Raw genomic sequence first — 24587 nt, 5'->3', positions numbered from 1 at the left:
TAGCTTCCCTGTATGGAAATCTCTTCTTGTTTGAAGAGGGTGACAGTCTTCTCCACGGTGATAGTGACCCTGTATGGAAATCTCTTCTTGTTTGAAGAGGGTGGCAGAGTCTTCTCCACGGTGATAGTGACCCTGTATGGAAATCTCTTCTTGTTTGAAGAGGGTGGCAGAGGCTTCTCCACGGTGATAGTGACCCTGTATGGAAATCTCTTCTTGTTTGAAGAGGGTGGCAGAGTCTTCTCCACGGTGATAGTGACCCTGTATGGAAATCTCTTCTTGTTTGAAGAGGGTGACAGAGTCTTCTCCATGGTGATAGTGACCCTGTATGGAAATCTCTTCTTGTTTGAAGAGGGTGACAGAGTCTTCTCCACGGTGATAGTGACCCTGTATGGAAATCTCTTCTTGTTTGAAGAGGGTGACAGTCTTCTCCACGGTGATAGTGACCCTGTATGGAAATCTCTTCTTGTTTGAAGAGGGTGGCAGAGTCTTCTCCACGGTGATAGTGACCCTGTATGGAAATCTCTTCTTGTTTGAAGAGGGTGACAGAGTCTTCTCCACGGTGATAGTGACCCTGTATGGAAATCTCTTCTTGTTTGAAGAGGGTGGCAGAGTCTTCTCCACGGTGATAGTGACCCTGTATGGAAATCTCTTCTTGTTTGAAGAGGGTGACAGAGTCTTCTCCACGGTGATAGTGACCCTGTATGGAAATCTCTTCTTGTTTGAAGAGGGTGACCATCTTCTCCACGGTGATAGTGACCCTGTATGGAAATCTCTTCTTGTTTGAAGAGGGTGGCAGAGTCTTCTCCACGGTGATAGTGACCCTGTATGGAAATCTCTTCTTGTTTGAAGAGGGTGACAGTGTTCTCCACGGTGATAGTGACCCTGTATGGAAATCTCTTCTTGTTTGAAGGGGGTGACAGTCTTCTCCACGGTGATAGTGACCCTGTATGGAAATCTCTTCTTGTTTGAAGAGAGTGACAGTCTTCTCCACGGTGATAGTGACCCTGTATGGAAATCTCTTCTTGTTTGAAGAGGGTGGCAGAGTCTTCTCCATGGTGATAGTGACCCTGTATGGAAATCTCTTCTTGTTTGAAGAGGGTGACAGAGTCTTCTCCACGGTGATAGTGACCCTGTATGGAAATCTCTTCTTGTTTGAAGAGGGTGGCAGAGGCTTCTCCACGGTGATAGTGACCCTGTATGGAAATCTCTTCTTGTTTGAAGAGGGTGGCAGAGTCTTCTCCACGGTGATAGTGACCCTGTATGGAAATCTCTTCTTGTTTGAAGAGGGTGACAGAGTCTTCTCCACGGTGATAGTGACCCTGTATGGAAATCTCTTCTTGTTTGAAGAGGGTGACAGAGGCTTCTCCATGGTGATAGTGACCCTGTATGGAAATCTCGTCTTGTTTGAAGAGGGTGACAGAGTCTTCTCCACGGTGATAGTGACCCTGTATGGAAATCTCTTCTTGTTTGAAGAGGATGACAGTCTTCTCCACGGTGATAGTGATCCTGTATGGAAATCTCTTCTTGTTTGAAGAGGGTGACAGAGGCTTCTCCACGGTGATAGTGACCCTGTATGGAAATCTCTTCTTGTTTGAAGAGGGTGGCAGAGGCTTCTCCACGGTGATAGTGACCCTGTATGGAAATCTCTTCTTGTTTGAAGAGGGTGACAGAGTCTTCTCCATGGTGATAGTGACCCTGTATGGAAATCTCTTCTTGTTTGAAGAGGGTGGCAGAGTCTTCTCCACGGTGATAGTGACCCTGTATGGAAATCTCTTCTTGTTTGAAGAGGGTGACAGTCTTCTCCACGGTGATAGTGACCCTGTATGGAAATCTCTTCTTGTTTGAAGAGGGTGACAGTCTTCTCCATGGTGATAGTGACCCTGTATGGAAATCTCTTCTTGTTTGAAGAGGGTGGCAGAGTCTTCTCCACGATGATAGTGACCCTGTATGGAAATCTCTTCTTGTTTGAAGAGGGTGACAGAGTCTTCTCCACGGTGATAGTGACCCCCTGCTCTTTTCCCTCTCCTCTTCTCTCTTCCAGATTATGCCAAGGGTTTTGGGGGGCGCTATGGTGTGCAGACAGACCGCATGGATAAGGTGAGCCCGGGGTTGGGGTCTCATCAGGAGAATGGAGCAGGGTGCATCATACAGAGTCTCCCACAGTAAAAGCACAGCAAAGTGTTATATATATATATATATATATATATATATATATATATATATATAGCAAAAGAGACCTCATTAAGATCAGAAAGCCAACACTTATATATTGCCCTGTGTCTACATCAATAACACAGTAGTTCCGTTGCAGAGACGCATTTCTATTCCACTCTGACTGCAACAGCATTCGTGTTCAGTTAACAATCCCTTATAAAAAGTTTTCCATAGTAAAAGCATAGCAAAGTGTAGTACAGCATAGTGAAAGCATAGTAAAGCATAGGTCTACATTGTAAAGAATAAGCGAGGTATTGGAAAGCATATTAATTAACATGGCAAACCAGGGTAAACTATAGTGAATGCATAATATAACCATGGGAAAAGCATGGGGGAAAACTGCAAAAATACAGTGAAAGGGATCTGACCCAATCGCTGCCTCTCTGGGGTTTGTCTCTCAAATTTCTAATTGAATTGTATTTATTTAGCCTGGATAGAACCCTTGAGATATCCATCAAGGATGATTGTAAGAGCCGCCCCTCTGTGTCTCTATAACAGGGCGCCGCCTCCTTCACTGAGATGGAGGCACCAACATCCTCCTATCAGAAAACCCAACCCGTCGAGGCATGTAAGTACCCAGCCTGCTGTGCAGAGTACAGGAAGGGTTCCCTGCTAACCCCTAACCTGCATGAGCAGCCTGCTGTGCAGAGTACAGGAAGGGTTCCCTGCTAACCCCTAACCTGCATGAGCAGCCTGCTGTGCAGAGTACAGGAAGGGTTCCCTGCTAATCCCTAACCTGCATGAGCAGCCTGCTGTGCAGAGTACAGGAAGGGTTCCCTGCTAACCCCTAACCTGCATGAGCAGCCTGCTGTGCAGAGTACAGGAAGGGTTCCCTGCTAACCCCTAACCTGCATGAGACCGACACTGTGGAGAAAAGGAAAGGACAGCAGCGCGCAGCAGGGGTGTAACATTACTTTGTCGGAACGAATGGGGATGCGTCCATTAGGAGGTAGATTGTGTATCGTAATAGAGGCGCGCATCGTGTGAATCAGGGTGCATGGAACAAATCAGGGTGCATGGACAAATCAGGGTGCATGGACAAATCAGGGTGCATGGACAAATTGTTCTTGACTGATGAATAAATGGGATTTATAGTTGGTATCAATATATAACCCAACTGTGTCATTTAAGTGTTGCCTTATAACAGAACAGTCATTAATGATCATTTGATCTTATAAAACATGAGGCAAAGTAACCCGGCAGGACCGTCGTGTGTATCGGAATGAGCATTGTGTTGCGTCCTGCGTGCTATGATGCGTATCGTATCTGCACCTGAGTGTGTCTTTGCACCCCTGCTACAGAATGACAACAAGCCCCCCTCTAATAGCATTATCAGAGCCCCTCTAATAGCATTATCAGAGCCCCTCTAATAGCATTATCAGAGCCCCCCTCTAATAGCATTATCAGAGCTCCCCTCTAATAGCATTATCAGAGCCCCTCTAATAGCATTATCAGAGCTCCTCTAATAGCATTATCAGAGCTCCCCTCTAATAGCATTATCAGAGCCCCCCTCTAATAGCATTATCAGAGCTCCTATAATAGCATTATCAGAGCCCCTCTAATAGTATTATCAGAGCCCCCTCTAATAGCATTATCAGAGCCCCCCTCTAATAGCATTATCAGAGCCCCCCTCTAATAGCATTATCTGAGCCCCTCTAATAGCATTATCAGAGCTCCCCTATAATAGCATTATCAGAGCCCCCCTCTAATAGTATTATCAGAGCCCCCCTCTAATAGCATTATCAGAGCTCCCCTCTAATAGCATTATCAGAGCTCCCCTCTAATAGCATTATCAGAGCCCCCTCTAATAGCATTATCAGAGCCCCCTCTAATAGCATTATCAGAGCTCCTATAATAGCATTATCAGAGCCCCTCTAATAGCATTATCAGAGCTCCTCTAATAGTATTATCAGAGCCCCCCTCTAATAGCATTATCAGAGCCCCCCTCTAATAGCATTATCAGAGCCCCCCTCTAATAGCATTATCAGAGCCCCTCTAATTATCAGAGCTCCTCTAATAGCATTATCAGAGCCCCTCTAATAGCATTATCAGAGCTCCTCTAATAGCATTATCAGAGCCCCCCTCTAATAGCATTATCAGAGCCCCCCTCTAATAGCATTATCAGAGCCCCTCTAATAGCATTATCAGAGCCCCTCTAATAGCATTATCAGAGCCCCCCTCTAATAGCATTATCAGAGCCCCCCTCTAATAGTATTATCAGAGCTCCCCTCTAATAGCATTATCAGAGCCCCTCTAATAGCATTATCAGAGCCCCTCTAATAGCATTATCAGAGCCCCTCTAATAGCATTATCAGAGCTCCTCTAATAGCATTATCAGAGCTCCCCTGCACTGCCTCTGCTTCCTCTGCAGCGAGCAGCGGGGCCAGCAGTCTGAAGGCACGCTTCGAGAACATGGCCAAGGCGACGGGCGAGGAGGACCGCCGGAGAGCCGAGGAGGAGCGAGCGAGGAGAGAGGCCCGAGAGAAGAGAGAGCAGGAGGAGGCGCGCAAGAGACAGCAGGTACAGCGAGCGCAGCACAGCATGCAATAACTCTGACAGAGCCCAAAACCAATGGGAACCCAATGGCCTGGGCAAGCTGGAGGAAGCGGGCACCTAGCTTAGAAGGAAACAACCATATAAGAGTTAACTAGAGGAGACAAATGTTCAGCTTGTGCATTCGTTATTGCTAGTCAAACAGGAGCTCTCATTGGCTGTTTTATTTTTTTTCACCAGCAGGAAACAGAGCTGAGCACCAGAGAGGAGGAGGAGGAGCCTCCTGCTCAAAAAGCCCCTGCCATACCGTCCTCAAGGGCCCCGCAGGCGTCTCCAGCACTGCCCGAGAGACGAAGAGAGGTGCCTGAACCGGAGCCTGAACCGGAACGTGAACCAGAGTCTGAACCCTGCTACAGGCAGGCGGAGGAGCAGGTAACCTTGGAACAGAAAAGGATAATATTAAATATTTAACATCTCTGTACACGTTTTGTAGTGAATGTATGTCTGTTCCTCTTGGAGGAATCTGAGGAATGCAAATGTAGCGTTTCTAAGATTGTAAGCGCAGGCTCTGCTGAATCAGTGGTTGATATCTTGACTCCTTGTGCTGTGTCTGTACTGTGAGAATATTCCGGGTGTTGGGAAGGGAAGTCCAGGGAGCTGTGATGTGCTTTATAGGTGGTACATTTGAGGCAAGCTTGAAAACTGCACCCTCATAGCTGGTACGTTTTTAAAATGTAGGATTTGAAGAGAGTTTATAAGTTTATAAGCACGTTTGTGTGTGTGTGTGTGTGTGTGTGTGTGTCAGTATGATGGGTGTGTGTGTGTGTGTGTGTCAGTATGATGGGGGTGTGTGTGTGTGTGTGTGTCAGTATGATGTGTGTGTGTGTGTGTGTGTGTGTGTGTGTCAGTATGATGTGTGTGTGTGTGTGTGTGTGTGTCAGTATGATGGGTGTGTGTGTGTGTGTGTGTGTGCGTGTGTGTGTGTGTGGGGGGGGGGTGTGTATGCGTGTGTGTGTCAGTATGATGGGGTGTTTGTGTGTGTCAGTATAATGGGGTGTTTGTGTGTGTCAGTATGATGGGTGTGTGTGTGTGTGTCAGTATGATGGGTGTGTGTGTGTGTGTCAGTATGATGGGTGTGTGTGTGTGTCAGTATGATGGGTGGGTGTGTGTGTGTGTGTGTGTGTGTGTCAGTATGATGGGTGTGTGTGTGTGTGTGTGTGTGTGTCAGTATGATGGGTGTGTGTGTGTGTGTGTGTGTGTGTGTCAGTATGATGGGTGTGTGTGTGTGCTCTCACGGGGCTGGGACAGGACTGCCTGTATGAATGCAGCAAACCCTTGCTGCGCTGTGTCGTGTTTCCAGGAGGACCCTGAGTACGAGGAGCCCCCCGATCTGCCCCCCCGCTTGGAGGAGATGCCCAGCACAAAGGAGGAGGAGGAGGAGGAGGAGGAGGAGCCGGGGGTCTACGAGGACGTTTCAGTACTCTCAAGCACTGACACAGGTGAGACCCCAGTGTCAGGGTCACTGCCCTGCGGATGCTTACCTTGCTGTACCGAGGGGCTGTTTGCAGACTTACTGAAAACCTGGCCATGCTTTTATTTTGCTAATGTATTCTTAGGACTGTAATATCCTTTTTTTATGAGAAAATATATTTTAGCACAGAACAGGTGCCTCTCCTCATACCAAACACAAAATACATTTGCATGATTGCAATATGCTGCAGAGAGTGGCACAGTATTGTATCACATGTGAGGCCTCAAATATGCAGGGTGAAGTTTTACAGCTGAGCCAGGATCATCATCATCATCATCATTGTCTTCAGTTTATCTTCCTCTTTCACTTCACTGTCTCTGTCCAGCTCTGCTAAAAGTTATTTAACCACTTGCAACTGCTCATTTTTTAACCTTGTTATCAAAGAGATGTTGTTACTTGCAGAGAAAATGAACCTCTAGTAACCTTGTAGAGATTTGTATTAACCTTGTTTAGAAACATTTCTCCAGACAGGTGCAGCCACTTCCAGACATAATAACAATAATACAATACTAATACTGCTGAGCTACACAGATACAATACTACACTGCTGAGCTACACAGATACAATACTACACTGCTGAGCTACACAGATACAATACTACACCGCTGAGCTACACAGATACAATACTACACCGCTGAGCTACACAGATACAATATTACACCGCTGAGCTACACAGATACAATACTACACCGCTGAGCTACACAGATACAATATTACACCGCTGAGCTACACAGATACAATACTACACTGCTGAGCTACACAGATACAATACTACACTGCTGAGCTACACAGATACAATACTACACTGCTGAGCTACTCAGATACAATACTACACTGCTGAGCTACACAGATACAATACTACACTGCTGAGCTACTCAGATACAATACTACACTGCTGAGCTACACAGATACAATACTACACTGCTGAGCTACACAGATACAATACTACACTGCTGAGCTACACAGATACAATACTACACTGCTGAGCTACTCAGATACAATACTACACTGCTGAGCTACACAGATACAATACTACACTGCTCAGCTACACAGATACAATACTACACTGCTGAGCTACATAGATACAATACTACAATGCATTTGTATACAAGATCAGTTCTAAAAAAAATGTTCTGTTTATAAGTTTGTGACCCCGGAACATACTAGGAGGGGTAAACGCATCTCAATAATGGAAACAAATAGACAACATGTGCTGAGATTACTGCTCATATACGCGTACCCTGCGTCTGTGTGGAACTGGAAATATGGACGCGCTCACATGGATAGATAGAAAGGTGACATATCATCTACCAACCCACCCCGACCCATATCCCCCAGGCAGCGTGGCTTCTTATTAACTGTCTTTGTGCTTTGCAGCTGCTGAGAATGAGTACGAGGAGGCTCCAGCAGGCCTGTGTGCAGTGGCTCTCTATGATTACCAGGGAGGTAGGTGTCCTCATCAGCCTCCGTAGGATGTGACAACCTCAAATAAAACACAGCATCTACAAATAATAAATAACCAATAATGCCAATATCGGCTCATATTTACAGAGCACAGCAGCCTGCAGGGTGATGGCCTCGTGGGGAATCTTTTTAAAACAGTTTGGAGAGTTGTTATTTGATTGTATAACTGTGTGGTTGGAAGAAAGTACAGTACTGTGTTAGTGAACGGTGTCCCAGTTGTGAAAAAAAGCTGACTGGAAATATCTAACCCTGTTTCCATCCTCCTCACTGGAAATATCTAACCCTGTTTCCAGACCTCTCACTGGAAATATCTAACCCTGTTTCCAGACCTCTCACTGGAAATATCTAACCCTGTTTCCATCCTCCTCACTGGAAATATCTAACCCTGTTTCCATCCTCCTCACTGGAAATATCTAACCCTGTTTCCATCCTCCTCACTGGAAATATCTAACCCTGTTTCCAGACCTCTCACTGGAAATATCTAACCCTGTTTCCATCCTCCTCACTGGAAATATCTAACCCTGTTTCCATCCTCCTCACTGGAAATATCTAACCCTGTTTCCATCCTCCTCACTGGAAATATCTAACCATGTTTCCAGACCTCTCACTGGAAATATCTAACCCTGTTTCCATCCTCCTCACTGGAAATATCTAACCCTGTTTCCAGACCTCTCACTGGAAATATCTAACCCTGTTTCCATCCTCCTCACTGGAAATATCTAACCCTGTTTCCAGACCTCTCACTGGAAATATCTAACCCTGTTTCCATCCTCCTCACTGGAAATATCTAACCCTGTTTCCAGACCTCTCACTGGAAATATCTAACCCTGTTTCCAGACCTCTCACTGGAAATATCTAACCCTGTTTCCATCCTCCTCACTGGAAATATCTAACCCTGTTTCCATCCTCCTCACTGGAAATATCTAACCCTGTTTCCAGACCTCTCACTGGAAATATCTAACCCTGTTTCCAGACCTCTCACTGGAAATATCTAACCCTGTTTCCATCCTCCTCACTGGAAATATCTAACCCTGTTTCCAGACCTCTCACTGGAAATATCTAACCCTGTTTCCATCCTCCTCACTGGAAATATCTAACCCTGTTTCCATCCTCCTCACTGGAAATATCTAACCCTGTTTCCAGACCTCTCACTGGAAATATCTAACCCTGTTTCCATCCTCCTCACTGGAAATATCTAACCCTGTTTCCAGACCTCTCACTGGAAATATCTAACCCTGTTTCCAGACCTCTCACTGGAAATATCTAACCCTGTTTCCATCCTCCTCACTGGAAATATCTAACCCTGTTTCCAGACCTCTCACTGGAAATATCTAACCCTGTTTCCATCCTCCTCACTGGAAATATCTAACCCTGTTTCCAGACCTCTCACTGGAAATATCTAACCCTGTTTCCATCCTCCTCACTGGAAATATCTAACCCTGTTTCCAGACCTCTCACTGGAAATATCTAACCCTGTTTCCATCCTCCTCACTGGAAATATCTAACCCTGTTTCCAGACCTCTCACTGGAAATATCTAACCCTGTTTCCAGACCTCTCACTGGAAATATCTAACCCTGTTTCCAGACCTCTCACTGGAAATATCTAACCCTGTTTCCAGACCTCTCACTGGAAATATCTAACCCTGTTTCCAGACCTCTCACTGGAAATATCTAACCCTGTTTCCAGACCTCTCACTGGAAATATCTAACCCTGTTTCCATCCTCCTCACTGGAAATATCTAACCCTGTTTCCATCCTCCTCACTGGAAATATCTAACCCTGTTTCCAGACCTCTCACTGGAAATATCTAACCCTGTTTCCATCCTCCTCACTGGAAATATCTAACCCTGTTTCCATCCTCCTCACTGGAAATATCTAACCCTGTTTCCAGACCTCTCACTGGAAATATCTAACCCTGTTTCCATCCTCCTCACTGGAAATATCTAACCCTGTTTCCAGACCTCTCACTGGAAATATCTAACCCTGTTTCCAGACCTCTCACTGGAAATATCTAACCCTGTTTCCAGACCTCTCACTGGAAATATCTAACCCTGTTTCCAGACCTCTCACTGGAAATATCTAACCCTGTTTCCAGACCTCTCACTGGAAATATCTAACCCTGTTTCCATCCTCCTCACTGGAAATATCTAACCCTGTTTCCAGACCTCTCACTGGAAATATCTAACCCTGTTTCCATCCTCCTCACTGGAAATATCTAACCCTGTTTCCAGACCTCTCACTGGAAATATCTAACCCTGTTTCCAGACCTCTCACTGGAAATATCTAACCCTGTTTCCATCCTCCTCACTGGAAATATCTAACCCTGTTTCCATCCTCCTCACTGGAAATATCTAACCCTGTTTCCAGACCTCTCACTGGAAATATCTAACCCTGTTTCCATCCTCCTCACTGGAAATATCTAACCCGGTTTCCATCCTCCTCACTGGAAATATCTAACCCGGTTTCCATCCTCCTCACTGGAAATATCTAACCCGGTTTCCATCCTCCTCACTGGAAATATCTAACCCTGTTTCCAGACCTCTCACTGGAAATATCTAACCCTGTTTCCATCCTCCTCACTGGAAATATCTAACCCTGTTTCCATCCTCCTCACTGGAAATATCTAACCCTATTTCCAGACCTCTCACTGGAAATATCTAACCCTGTTTCCATCCTCCTCACTGGAAATATCTAACCCGGTTTCCATCCTCCTCACTGGAAATATCTAACCCTGTTTCCATCCTCCTCACTGGAAATATCTAACCCGGTTTCCATCCTCCTCACTGGAAATATCTAACCCTGTTTCCAGACCTCTCACTGGAAATATCTAACCCTGTTTCCAGACCTCTCACTGGAAATATCTAACCCTGTTTCCATCCTCCTCACTGGAAATATCTAACCCTGTTTCCAGACCTCTCACTGGAAATATCTAACCCTGTTTCCAGACCTCTCACTGGAAATATCTAACCCTGTTTCCATCCTCCTCACTGGAAATATCTAACCCTGTTTCCAGACCTCTCACTGGAAATATCTAACCCTGTTTCCATCCTCCTCACTGGAAATATCTAACCCTGTTTCCATCCTCCTCACTGGAAATATCTAACCCTGTTTCCATCCTCCTCACTGGAAATATCTAACCCTGTTTCCAGACCTCTCACTGGAAATATCTAACCCTGTTTCCAGACCTCTCACTGGAAATATCTAACCCTGTTTCCAGACCTCTCACTGGAAATATCTAACCCTGTTTCCAGACCTCTCACTGGAAATATCTAACCCTGTTTCCATCCTCCTCACTGGAAATATCTAACCCTGTTTCCAGACCTCTCACTGGAAATATCTAACCCTGTTTCCAGACCTCTCACTGGAAATATCTAACCCTGTTTCCAGACCTCTCACTGGAAATATCTAACCCTGTTTCCAGACCTCTCACTGGAAATATCTAACCCTGTTTCCAGACCTCTCACTGGAAATATCTAAACCTGTTTCCATCCTCCTCACTGGAAATATCTAACCCTGTTTCCAGACCTCTCACTGGAAATATCTAACCCTGTTTCCAGACCTCTCACTGGAAATATCTAACCCTGTTTCCAGACCTCTCACTGGAAATATCTAACCCTGTTTCCATCCTCCTCACTGGAAATATCTAACCCTGTTTCCATCCTCCTCACTGGAAATATCTAACCCTGTTTCCAGACCTCTCACTGGAAATATCTAACCCTGTTTCCATCCTCCTCACTGGAAATATCTGACCCTGTTTCCATCCTCCTCACTGGAAATATCTGACCCTGTTTCCATCCTCCTCACTGGAAATATCTAACCCTGTTTCCATCCTCCTCACTAGAAATATCTAACCCTGTTTCCAGACCTCTCACTGGAAATATCTAACCCTGTTTCCATCCTCCTCACTGGAAATATCTAACCCTGTTTCCAGACCTCTCACTGGAAATATCTAACCCTGTTTCCAGACCTCTCACTGGAAATATCTAACCCTGTTTCCATCCTCCTCACTGGAAATATCTAACCCTGTTTCCAGAACTCTCACTGGAAATAACTAACCCTGGTTCCATCCTCCTCACTGGAAATATCTAACCCTGTTTCCATCCTCCTCACTGGAAATATCTAACCCGGTTTCCATCCTCCTCACTGGAAATATCTAACCCTGTTTCCATCCTCCTCACTGGAAATATCTAACCCTGTTTCCAGACCTCTCACTGGAAATATCTAACCCTGTTTCCATCCTCCTCACTGGAAATATCTAACCCTGTTTCCAGACCTCTCACTGGAAATATCTAACCCTGTTTCCATCCTCCTCACTGGAAATATCTAACCCTGTTTCCATCCTCCTCACTGGAAATATCTAACCCTGTTTCCATCCTCCTCACTGGAAATATCTAACCCTGTTTCCATCCTCCTCACTGGAAATATCTAAGCCTGTTTCCAGACCTCTCACTGGAAATATCTAACCCTGTTTCCAGACCTCTCACTGGAAATATCTAACCCTGTTTCCAGACCTCTCACTGGAAATATCTAACCCTGTTTCCATCCTCCTCACTGGAAATATCTAACCCTGTTTCCAGACCTCTCACTGGAAATATCTAACCCTGTTTCCATCCTCCTCACTGGAAATATCTAACCCTGTTTCCATCCTCCTCACTGGAAATATCTAACCCTGTTTCCATCCTCCTCACTGGAAATATCTAACCCTGTTTCCAGACCTCTCACTGGAAATATCTAACCCTGTTTCCATCCTCCTCACTGGAAATATCTAACCCTGTTTCCAGACCTCTCACTGGAAATATCTAACCCTGTTTCCAGACCTCTCACTGGAAATATCTAACCCTGTTTCCAGACCTCTCACTGGAAATATCTAACCCTGTTTCCAGACCTCTCACTGGAAATATCTAACCCTGTTTCCATCCTCCTCACTGGAAATATCTAACCCTGTTTCCAGACCTCTCACTGGAAATATCTAACCCTGGTTCCATCCTCCTCACTGGAAATATCTAACCCTGTTTCCATCCTCCTCACTGGAAATATCTAACCCTGTTTCCATCCTCCTCACTGGAAATATCTAACCCTGTTTCCATCCTCCTCACTGGAAATATCTAACCCTGTTTCCATCCTCCTCACTGGAAATATCTAACCATGTTTCCAGACCTCTCACTGGAAATATCTAACCCTGTTTCCATCCTCCTCACTGGAAATATCTAACCCGGGTTCCATCCTCCTCACTGGAAATATCTAACCCTGTTTCCATCCTCCTCACTGGAAATATCTAACCCTGTTTCCATCCTCCTCACTGGAAATATCTAACCCTGTTTCCAGACCTCTCACTGGAAATATCTAACCCTGTTTCCAGACCTCTCACTGGAAATATCTAACCCTGTTTCCATCCTCCTCACTGGAAATATCTAACCCTGTTTCCATCCTCCTCACTGGAAATATCTAACCCTGTTTCCAGACCTCTCACTGGAAATATCTAACCCTGTTTCCATCCTCCTCACTGGAAATATCTAACCCTGTTTCCAGACCTCTCACTGGAAATATCTAACCCTGTTTCCATCCTCCTCACTGGAAATATCTAACCCTGTTTCCAGACCTCTCACTGGAAATATCTAACCCTGTTTCCATCCTCCTCACTGGAAATATCTAACCCTGTTTCCAGACCTCTCACTGGAAATATCTAACCCTGTTTCCAGACCTCTCACTGGAAATATCTAACCCTGTTTCCAGACCTCTCACTGGAAATATCTAACCCTGTTTCCAGACCTCTCACTGGAAATATCTAACCCTGTTTCCAGACCTCTCACTGGAAATATCTAACCCTGTTTCCAGACCTCTCACTGGAAATATCTAACCCTGTTTCCATCCTCCTCACTGGAAATATCTAACCCTGTTTCCATCCTCCTCACTGGAAATATCTAACCCTGTTTCCAGACCTCTCACTGGAAATATCTAACCCTGTTTCCATCCTCCTCACTGGAAATATCTAACCCTGTTTCCATCCTCCTCACTGGAAATATCTAACCCTGTTTCCAGACCTCTCACTGGAAATATCTAACCCTGTTTCCATCCTCCTCACTGGAAATATCTAACCCTGTTTCCAGACCTCTCACTGGAAATATCTAACCCTGTTTCCAGACCTCTCACTGGAAATATCTAACCCTGTTTCCAGACCTCTCACTGGAAATATCTAACCCTGTTTCCATCCTCCTCACTGGAAATATCTAACCCTGTTTCCATCCTCCTCACTGGAAATATCTAACCCTGTTTCCATCCTCCTCACTGGAAATATCTAACCCTGTTTCCAGACCTCTCACTGGAAATATCTAACCCTGTTTCCAGACCTCTCACTGGAAATATCTAACCCTGTTTCCATCCTCCTCACTGGAAATATCTAACCCTGTTTCCAGACCTCTCACTGGAAATATCTAACCCTGTTTCCATCCTCCTCACTGGAAATATCTAACCCTGTTTCCAGACCTCTCACTGGAAATATCTAACCCTGTTTCCATCCTCCTCACTGGAAATATCTAACCCTGTTTCCATCCTCCTCACTGGAAATATCTAACCCTGTTTCCATCCTCCTCACTGGAAATATCTAACCCTGTTTCCAGACCTCTCACTGGAAATATCTAACCCTGTTTCCATCCTCCTCACTGGAAATATCTAACCCTGTTTCCAGACCTCTCACTGGAAATATCTAACCCTGTTTCCAGACCTCTCACTGGAAATATCTAACCCTGTTTCCAGACCTCTCACTGGAAATATCTAACCCTGGTTCCATCCTCCTCACTGGAAATATCTAACCCTGGTTCCATCCTCCTCACTGGAAATATCTAACCCTGTTTCCATCCTCCTCACTGGAAATATCTAACCCTGTTTCCATCCTCCTCACTGGAAATATCTAACCCTGTTTCCATCCTCCTCACTGGAAATATCTAACCATGTTTCCAGACCTCTCACTGGAAATATCTAACCCTGTTTCCAGACCTCTCACTGGAAATATCTAACCCTGTTTCCATCCTCCTCACTGGAAATATCTAACCTTGTTTCCAGACCTCTCACTGGAAATATCTAACCCTGTTTCCATCCTCCTCACTGGAAATATCTAACCCTGTTTCCAGACCTCTCACTGGAAATATCTAACCCTGTTTCCATCCTCCTCACTGGAAATATCTAACCCTGTTTCCAGACCTCTCACTGGAAATATCTAACCCTGTTTCCATCCTCCTCACTGGAAATATCTAACCCTGTTTCCAGACCTCTCACTGGAAATATCTAACCCTGTTTCCATCCTCCTCACTGGAAATATCTAACCCTGTTTCCAGACCTCTCACTGGAAATATCTAACCCTGTTTCCATCCTCCTCACTGGAAATATCTTACCCTGTTTCCAGACCTCTCACTGGAAATATCTAACCCTGTTTCCATCCTCCTCACTGGAAATATCTAACCCTGTTTCCATCCTCCTCACTGGAAATATCTAACCCTGTTTCCAGACCTCTCACTGGAAATATCTAACCCTGTTTCCATCCTCCTCACTGGAAATATCTAACCCTGTTTCCAGACCTCTCACTGGAAATATCTAACCCTGTTTCCAGACCTCTCACTGGAAATATCTAACCCTGTTTCCAGACCTCTCACTGGAAATATCTAACCCTGTTTCCAGACCTCTCACTGGAAATATCTAACCCTGTTTCCAGACCTCTCACTGGAAATATCTAACCCTGTTTCCATCCTCCTCACTGGAAATATCTAACCCTGTTTCCAGACCTCTCACTGGAAATATCTAACCCTGTTTCCAGACCTCTCACTGGAAATATCTAACCCTGTTTCCAGACCTCTCACTGGAAATATCTAACCCTGTTTCCAGACCTCTCACTGGAAATATCTAACCCTGTTTCCATCCTCCTCACTGGAAATATCTAACCCTGTTTCCATCCTCCTCACTGGAAATATCTAACCCTGTTTCCATCCTCCTCACTGGAAATATCTAACCCTGTTTCCAGACCTCTCACTGGAAATATCTAACCCTGTTTCCATCCTCCTCACTGGAAATATCTAACCCTGTTTCCAGACCTCTCACTGGAAATATCTAACCCTGTTTCCATCCTCCTCACTGGAAATATCTAACCCTGTTTCCATCCTCCTCACTGGAAATATCTAACCCTGTTTCCAGACCTCTCACTGGAAATATCTAACCCTGTTTCCATCCTCCTCACTGGAAATATCTAACCCGGTTTCCATCCTCCTCACTGGAAATATCTAACCCTGTTTCCATCCTCCTCACTGGAAATATCTAACCCGGTTTCCATCCTCCTCACTGGAAATATCTAACCCTGTTTCCAGACCTCTCACTGGAAATATCTAACCCTGTTTCCAGACCTCTCACTGGAAATATCTAACCCTGTTTCCATCCTCCTCACTGGAAATATCTAACCCTGTTTCCAGACCTCTCACTGGAAATATCTAACCCTGTTTCCAGACCTCTCACTGGAAATATCTAACCCTGTTTCCATCCTCCTCACTGGAAATATCTAACCCTGTTTCCAGACCTCTCACTGGAAATATCTAACCCTGTTTCCATCCTCCTCACTGGAAATATCTAACCCTGTTTCCATCCCCTCACTGGAAATATCTAACCCTGTTTCCATCCTCCTCACTGGAAATATCTAACCCTGTTTCCAGACCTCTCACTGGAAATATCTAACCCTGTTTCCAGACCTCTCACTGGAAATATCTAACCCTGTTTCCAGACCTCTCACTGGAAATATCTAACCCTGTTTCCAGACCTCTCACTGGAAATATCTAACCCTGTTTCCATCCTCCTCACTGGAAATATCTAACCCTGTTTCCAGACCTCTCACTGGAAATATCTAACCCTGTTTCCAGACCTCTCACTGGAAATATCTAACCCTGTTTCCAGACCTCTCACTGGAAATATCTAACCCTGTTTCCAGACCTCTCACTGGAAATATCTAACCCTGTTTCCAGACCTCTCACTGGAAATATCTAACCCTGTTTCCATCCTCCTCACTGGAAATATCTAACCCTGTTTCCAGACCTCTCACTGGAAATATCTAACCCTGTTTCCATCCTCCTCACTGGAAATATCTAACCCTGTTTCCATCCTCCTCACTGGAAATATCTAACCCTGTTTCCAGACCTCTCACTGGAAATATCTAACCCTGTTTCCATCCTCCTCACTGGAAATATCTGACCCTGTTTCCATCCTCCTCACTGGAAATATCTGACCCTGTTTCCATCCTCCTCACTGGAAATATCTAACCCTGTTTCCATCCTCCTCACTGGAAATATCTAACCCTGTTTCCAGACCTCTCACTGGAAATATCTAACCCTGTTTCCATCCTCCTCACTGGAAATATCTAACCCTGTTTCCATCCTCCTCACTGGAAATATCTAACCCTGTTTCCAGACCTCTCACTGGAAATATCTAACCCTGTTTCCAGACCTCTCACTGGAAATATCTAACCCTGTTTCCATCCTCCTCACTGGAAATATCTAACCCTGTTTCCAGACCTCTCACTGGAAATATCTAACCCTGTTTCCAGACCTCTCACTGGAAATATCTAACCCTGTTTCCAGACCTCTCACTGGAAATATCTAACCCGTTTTCCATCCTCCTCACTGGAAATATCTAACCCTGTTTCCAGAACTCTCACTGGAAATAACTAACCCTGGTTCCATCCTCCTCACTGGAAATATCTAACCCTGTTTCCATCCTCCTCACTGGAAATATCTAACCCGGTTTCCATCCTCCTCACTGGAAATATCTAACCCTGTTTCCATCCTCCTCACTGGAAATATCTAACCCTGTTTCCAGACCTCTCACTGGAAATATCTAACCCTGTTTCCATCCTCCTCACTGGAAATATCTAACCCTGTTTCCAGACCTCTCACTGGAAATATCTAAGCCTGTTTCCAGACCTCTCACTGGAAATATCTAACCCTGTTTCCATCCCTCTCACTGGAAATATCTAACCCTGTTTCCATCCTCCTCACTGGAAATATCTAACCCTGTTTCCAGACCTCTCACTGGAAATATCTAACCCTGTTTCCATCCTCCTCACTGGAAATATCTAACCCTGTTTCCAGACCTCTCACTGGAAATATCTAACCCTGTTTCCAGACCTCTCACTGGAAATATCTAACCCTGTTTCCATCCTCCTCACTGGAAATATCTAACCCTGTTTCCAGACCTCTCACTGGAAATATCTAACCCTGTTTCCAGACCTCTCACTGGAAATATCTAACCCTGTTTCCAGACCTCTCACTGGAAATATCTAACCCTGTTTCCAGACCTCTCACTGGAAATATCTAACCCTGTTTCCAGACCTCTCACTGGAAATATCTAACCCTGTTTCCAGACCTCTCACTGGAAATATCTAACCCTGTTTCCATCCTCCTCACTGGAAATATCTAACCCTGTTTCCATCCTCCTCACTGGAAATATCTAACCCTGTTTCCATCCTCCTCACTGGAAATATCTAACCCTGTTTCCATCCTCCTCACTGGAAATATCTAACCCTGTTTCCATCCTCCTCACTGGAAATATCTAACCCTGTTTCCATCCTCCTCACTGGAAATATCTAACCCTGTTTCCAGACCTCTCACTGGAAATATCTAACCCTGTTTCCATCCTCCTCACTGGAAATATCTAACCCTGGTTCCATCCTCCTCACTGGAAATATCTAACCCTGTTTCCATCCTCCTCACTGGAAATATCTAACCATGTTTCCAGACCTCTCACTGGAAATATCTAACCCTGTTTCCAGACCTCTCACTGGAAATATCTAACCCTGTTTCCATCCTCCTCACTGGAAATATCTAACCCTGTTTCCATCCTCCTCACTGGAAATATCTAACCCTGTTTCCATCCTCCTCACTGGAAATATCTAACCTTGTTTCCAGACCTCTCACTGGAAATATCTAACCCTGTTTCCATCCTCCTCACTGGAAATATCTAACCCTGTTTCCAGACCTCTCACTGGAAATATCTAACCCTGTTTCCATCCTCCTCACTGGAAATATCTAACCCGGTTTCCAGACCTCTCACTGGAAATATCTAACCCTGTTTCCATCCTCCTCACTGGAAATATCTAACCCTGTTTCCATCCTCCTCACTGGAAATATCTAACCCTGTTTCCATCCTCCTCACTGGAAATATCTAACCCTGTTTCCATCCTCCTCACTGGAAATATCTAACCATGTTTCCAGACCTCTCACTGGAAATATCTAACCCTGTTTCCAGACCTCTCACTGGAAATATCTAACCCTGTTTCCATCCTCCTCACTGGAAATATCTAACCCTGTTTCCAGACCTCTCACTGGAAATATCTAACCCTGTTTCCAGACCTCTCACTGGAAATATCTAACCCTGTTTCCATCCTCCTCACTGGAAATATCTAACCCTGTTTCCAGACCTCTCACTGGAAATATCTAACCCTGTTTCCAGACCTCTCACTGGAAATATCTAACCCTGTTTCCATCCTCCTCACTGGAAATATCTAACCCTGTTTCCAGACCTCTCACTGGAAATATCTAACCCTGTTTCCAGACCTCTCACTGGAAATATCTAACCCTGTTTCCAGACCTCTCACTGGAAATATCTAACCCTGTTTCCAGACCTCTCACTGGAAATATCTAACCCTGTTTCCAGACCTCTCACTGGAAATATCTAACCCTGTTTCCATCCTCCTCACTGGAAATATCTAACCCTGTTTCCAGACCTCTCACTGGAAATATCTAACCCTGTTTCCATCCTCCTCACTGGAAATATCTAACCCTGTTTCCATCCTCCTCACTGGAAATATCTAACCCTGTTTCCATCCTCCTCACTGGAAATATCTAACCCTGTTTCCATCCTCCTCACTGGAAATATCTAACCCTGTTTCCATCCTCCTCACTGGAAATATCTAACCCTGTTTCCATCCTCCTCACTGGAAATATCTAACCCTGTTTCCATCCTCCTCACTGGAAATATCTAACCCTGTTTCCATCCTCCTCACTAGAAATATCTAACCCTGTTTCCATCCTCCTCACTGGAAATATCTAACCCTGTTTCCAGACCTCTCACTGGAAATATCTAACCCTGTTTCCAGACCTCTCACTGGAAATATCTAACCCTGTTTCCATCCTCCTCACTGGAAATATCTAACCCTGTTTCCATCCTCCTCACTGGAAATATCTAACCCTGTTTCCATCCTCCTCACTGGAAATATCTAACCCTGTTTCCAGACCTCTCACTGGAAATATCTAACCCTGTTTCCAGACCTCTCACTGGAAATATCTAACCCTGTTTCCAGACCTCTCACTGGAAATATCTAACCCTGTTTCCATCCTCCTCACTGGAAATATCTAACCCTGTTTCCAGACCCTGAGTTGTGTAACTGCAACAGGGTTTACCTAACGCAGCGATGGCGATGCTCATAGATCTAACAGCCAGCGTGTTGGGGTGTCTTGGGGAATCTGTTGGATATCAAATCTATAGCTGTTTTAGTCCCCCACCAATATGAAGCTGTATAGGGATGGAAATTAGACTCCTATTGCATAGCGGTTTTAATAAAATACATAGGTAATAAGCTCAGGTCTGTCTTATAAAACTCATACTAAAACCAGGGATGGATCAAACTGCTATGCAATGGGAGTCTTATTCCCATCCCTGCTGTACTGTATATACATTTTCAGTTCTATTCAACAAGGCGTTATAAGCCTCAGAAGGTTTCATAGAAACGGACATCCAGTCGCATGAAAACAGTATGTGTGCTGTGCAGCCCCTACATCTCATTGTCCTGCATTCGACAGGGACAGTTACCTTGACTCATGTACACACGATGCTGTGAAGCACATCCAGGGTGTGTCTGTGTGAGGCTGATGGAGAGTGGATATGTCCAGTCTGTGACGGTCTGTCTTTCTCTGTTCTATGTTCTCCCTGCAGAGGGCGATGACGAGATCTCCTTCGACCCGGACGACATCATCAGAGGCATTGAGATTGTGGACGAGTCGTGGTGGAAGGGGCAGTGCCGCGGCCGGGTCGGACTGTTCCCTGCCACATACGTGGAGCTCATGCAGTGAGCGCCCCCTGTGGGCCTGGCTGACCCCATCTGTCTCTCTCTCTCTCTCTCTCTCTCTCTCTCGCTGTGCTGCCAGTAATGCAGCATCACACTCTAATCCAGGCAGTTTCAGCTCCTTTTTAAATGTTTAAAAGTATGAAGCAGCAGCAGCAGCAGCAGTGTGTTCGAGCCCCAGCCCCACTCCCCTTGCCAGTGCCCCAGCAGCAGCAGTGTGTTTGAACCCCAGCCCCGCTCCCCTTGCCAGTGCCCCAACAGCAGCAGTGTGTTCGAGCCCCAGCCCCGTTCCCCTTGCCAGTGCCCCAGCAGCAGCAGTGTGTTTGAACCCCAGCCCCGCTCCCCTTGCTAGTGCCCCAGCAGCAGCAGTGTGTTTGAACCCCAGCCCCGCTCCCCTTGCTAGTGCCCCAGCAGTAGAGTATTACCTGCTATCTGCATGCTGCGCTAGGCCGGGTACTTAGTCTTGCAGTCATGTCCTTGAATTCAGCCTAGGCTCAGGTATTTCAATACAAGCCATAAGTAGTTCAAGTAGAGGACGTGGGGCTCCACAGTATCATACCTGAAAGAGGTCATGTTTAAAAGTAGCTGGGGGTGAGATCATTTCCTAGCGCTGCAGCATGTGTCTCTGTGTTGGATGAGGCCGGCCCTCCTGTGTATTGAATGCAGTGTACCTACAGTGCTGGGTGGTGTTCACATGGAAACCCAGGGTGTGAGATGCATGTGGATACGCACCGGGAGTTTCCGTAGCGAGCTGTGCAGAACATCATGGCTTTACCAGGCTGTGCTTTCAGACAGGGGCTCTCTTTGTAGTCTGGGCTCTGATTATTGTTGTTCAATTGATTGTCATTTCTTTTTTATTCTTACAAGACTATACATATTGTCATGTAAAAGCAGCAGCTGTGCAATGAAATTAAACAGATGCTTAAAGTAATTCCAGACGACCTCCCCGTGTTTCACTGTGCCACCTGTCTCCTCTCTCATCCTCACCCCGCTTCTCCCTCTCTCCCACTTTAACAATTCCACCATGCTTCATTTGCACGCCCTGATCAGTTATTGCCACAGCTGTGAGTTCTGAATTGATGTTCACACACACAGAACGACTTGTCCTGGTACAAACACTTCAATGTTTACATCTAAGAACTGTAAAGAGACTCGCAGAAACACAAGAGCCGAAGGTCTTTAATCGCTCCCCACTCCCTCAAGTCACGAGTCAGTGCTCCCCAGCTCTCTCAGTGTGTGTGCAAGTGTGCGTGTGCGCAGTCTTCCCTCTTAATCATCCTTTCAGAACTGAGAGTTATTGTAAGACAGCCTTGCTCCCAAGCTCACAACGTCACTAACTCGATTTGCTGCGCCTCTAGTCACTCAGACCTTATCTCAGCCCTGGTAATTGATCTTTGATGGGGATAATCTGTTCTGAGCAATAAAGATGGGACGGATGCCATGTTCTGCCTGGCCAGTACACTGAATGAGAAACATATTCCCTCCCTGTGGAGTGTACCCGAGCGCAGCTCGCTGTCAAATCGCTCCAGTTGTTGCAGGTCTTTTTAGATACCCAGCTGGTTTATGTAGGGATGCAGAGGAGATCTGTAGATGGTAAGACATGTATTTCTTTTCAGTTATTTTGCAGGTCGATTTTTTGAGATTCATGAAGGGTGAGAAGAAACGGAGAACAGCATGGAACAGCTACGGTCAAATGAGACAAACCCATTCTGTTTCTACACGTTCTGGTATTCGCTCAGTTCCATTGGTTTTGATTATGTACGTAAGGGAATGATTGGCAGTATGTCCTGAGACGAATCTAACTCCACTCAGCTCTGCGCCTGCAGAGAATCCATTGCAGTGATTGTAATGAATCCTGCATGATACTGCTGCAGGGTTGTTGGTTTTTTTCTTTGTGTTTGCTAGCGATTAGAGGCCCACAGTACCTACAGCTGAACTGATGCTGTGAAGTTTCTCATTGAATAGCCTGCCCTGTGCTGTGCAATGCCTGTGATCATCTTCTCTGACAGCAGAGCAGCTTCATCGTCCCCATGACATCCCCCGCAGCCCGCTGCAATGAGACCTGGAGCTGCCCTGCCCGTGCGCGTGGAGGATCCTTCCAGAGCTTTGCAGCGTATCAAAAACAAACACGGGGAGGTAGCGGCCCTTAAACACAAACAAGGCAACACGCCATCCTCTTGTTAACAGGAAAGAAATACAAATGTAATTGAAATCGGTCCTTAGCTGTCCCAATGTGTTTTGAAAACTTCCTTTGCTGCTGTCATTCATTAACCAGTGATACTGCAGTCAGTATTCGTGCAGGGGGTCAGCCATGGCGTTTGTAACCTCATGTTTTAGAATAAATATCAGTTGGCTCTCCTGCCTCGATGCTTACGCTAGAGGGTTACACACACCAGCCTTCCTGGGGTTTGGGACGGATTCAGAGGCTGCAGTGTGCCTTCTGCTCCCAGCACAGCTCACACTCACTTCATTAAACACATGGCTCGTGTGTGTGTGAAGCCCTGTTGGAGGTCTCCAGGGGTACAGGACAGTGTGGGGTTTGACAATCAGCGATGAGCTGAAAGAGGCATGGCAGACAGGCAGGCACCACACAAATAGAAGGCAGTATGGCGAGTCCAGACATGGATTGCGGGTACAAGCACAGAGCACATTTATTTACAATAGCTTCAGAGTCGGGAGCTTCTGTAATTTGCCCGTTTGTCAATGCATCCAAAACTTAAAGGCACAGTAGCTAATTAGTAAAGGATCATTAAAAAAAAAACAAAGCATTTCATTGTTTATTATTATTATTATTATTTATTTCTTAGCAGACGCCCTTATCCAGGGCGACTTACAATTGTTCAAGATTTCACATTATACAGATATCACATTATTTTTACAATTGTTGCATGTCAGAATGTAAGAAAAAGGTTTGGATCACTCGTAACTGTGACTCTCTCTGTATTTAATGGTTATATTCTTCTGCAAGAGCTTATCAGGTCAGCCGGCTGAGACATGCATTTCACAAGCATGACAGCAGCAACTGATCAAACTCCTGACCGCTGTTCATAATGGAAGAGAGGACAAAAGCACACTGACTCTGGATAAATGTCATTTAAATGCTGGAATTGCATTACGTCAAGCAAGCTTTTTTTTTTTTTTTTTTTTTTAATTTGCACAGATAGTTTGTAATCTTACAGAGAATGTAATCTTACTGCTTATTGGATCCCATTATAGTGGCTCTTGCTGACAGCTGGAACTACTATGCTATCTCAATCCATGCAGACTGGGTCCTGTGCACTGCTATCTCAATCCATGCAGACTGGGTCCTGTGCACTGCTATCTCAATCCATGCAGACTGGGTCCTGGGCACTGCTATCTCAGTCCACGCAGACTGGGTCCTGTGCACTGCTATCTCAGTCCACGCAGACTGGGTCCTGGGCTCTGCTATCTCAGTCCATGCAGACTGGGTCCTGTGCACTGCTATCTCAATCCATGCAGACTGGGTCCTGGGCTCTGCTATCTCAGTCCATGCAGACTGGGTCCTGGGCACTGCTATCTCAGTCCACGCAGACTGAGTCCTGTGCACTGCTATCTCAGTCCATGCAGACTGGGTCCTGGGCACTGCAGTCTCAATCCACGCAGACTGGGTCCTGGGCACTGCTATCTCAGTCCACGCAGACTGGGTCCTGTGCACTGCTATCTCAGTCCACGCAGACTGGGTCCTGTGCACTGCTATCTCAGTCCACGCAGACTGGGTCCTGTGCACTGCTATCTCAATCCACGCAGACTGGGTCCTGGGCACTGCTATCTCAG

At 45.6% G+C, this 24587-nt stretch overlaps 1 protein-coding gene across 2 annotated transcripts in view; it reads left to right on the top strand.

Moving 5' to 3' along the window:
- The window catches only part of LOC117414840 (src substrate cortactin-like), a 34428-nt gene extending 12705 nt beyond the window's left edge, over nt 1-21723 (top strand). The window contains exons 10-16 of one of the 2 annotated variants that reach the window (XM_059027766.1): nt 2042-2097; nt 2713-2782; nt 4586-4734; nt 4951-5139; nt 6068-6206; nt 7616-7684; nt 20663-21723. In XM_059027766.1, the coding sequence (XP_058883749.1) occupies nt 2042-2097; nt 2713-2782; nt 4586-4734; nt 4951-5139; nt 6068-6206; nt 7616-7684; nt 20663-20799 (809 nt within the window). In that variant the 3' untranslated portion in view covers nt 20800-21723. Of the gene's footprint in view, nt 1-2041; nt 2098-2712; nt 2783-4585; nt 4735-4947; nt 5140-6067; nt 6207-7615; nt 7685-20662 lie in introns of both variants that reach the window. The other variant, XM_059027765.1, reaches the window with a different exon arrangement.
- The last annotated feature ends 2864 nt before the right edge of the window (nt 21724-24587 follow it).

The sequence above is a fragment of the Acipenser ruthenus genome, chromosome 7, assembly GCF_902713425.1.
Source record: "Acipenser ruthenus chromosome 7, fAciRut3.2 maternal haplotype, whole genome shotgun sequence".
Lineage (NCBI taxonomy): Eukaryota > Metazoa > Chordata > Actinopteri > Acipenseriformes > Acipenseridae > Acipenser > Acipenser ruthenus.
Note: the sequence above shows the minus strand (reverse complement) of the source record. Positions and strands in the feature narration are given on the sequence as shown.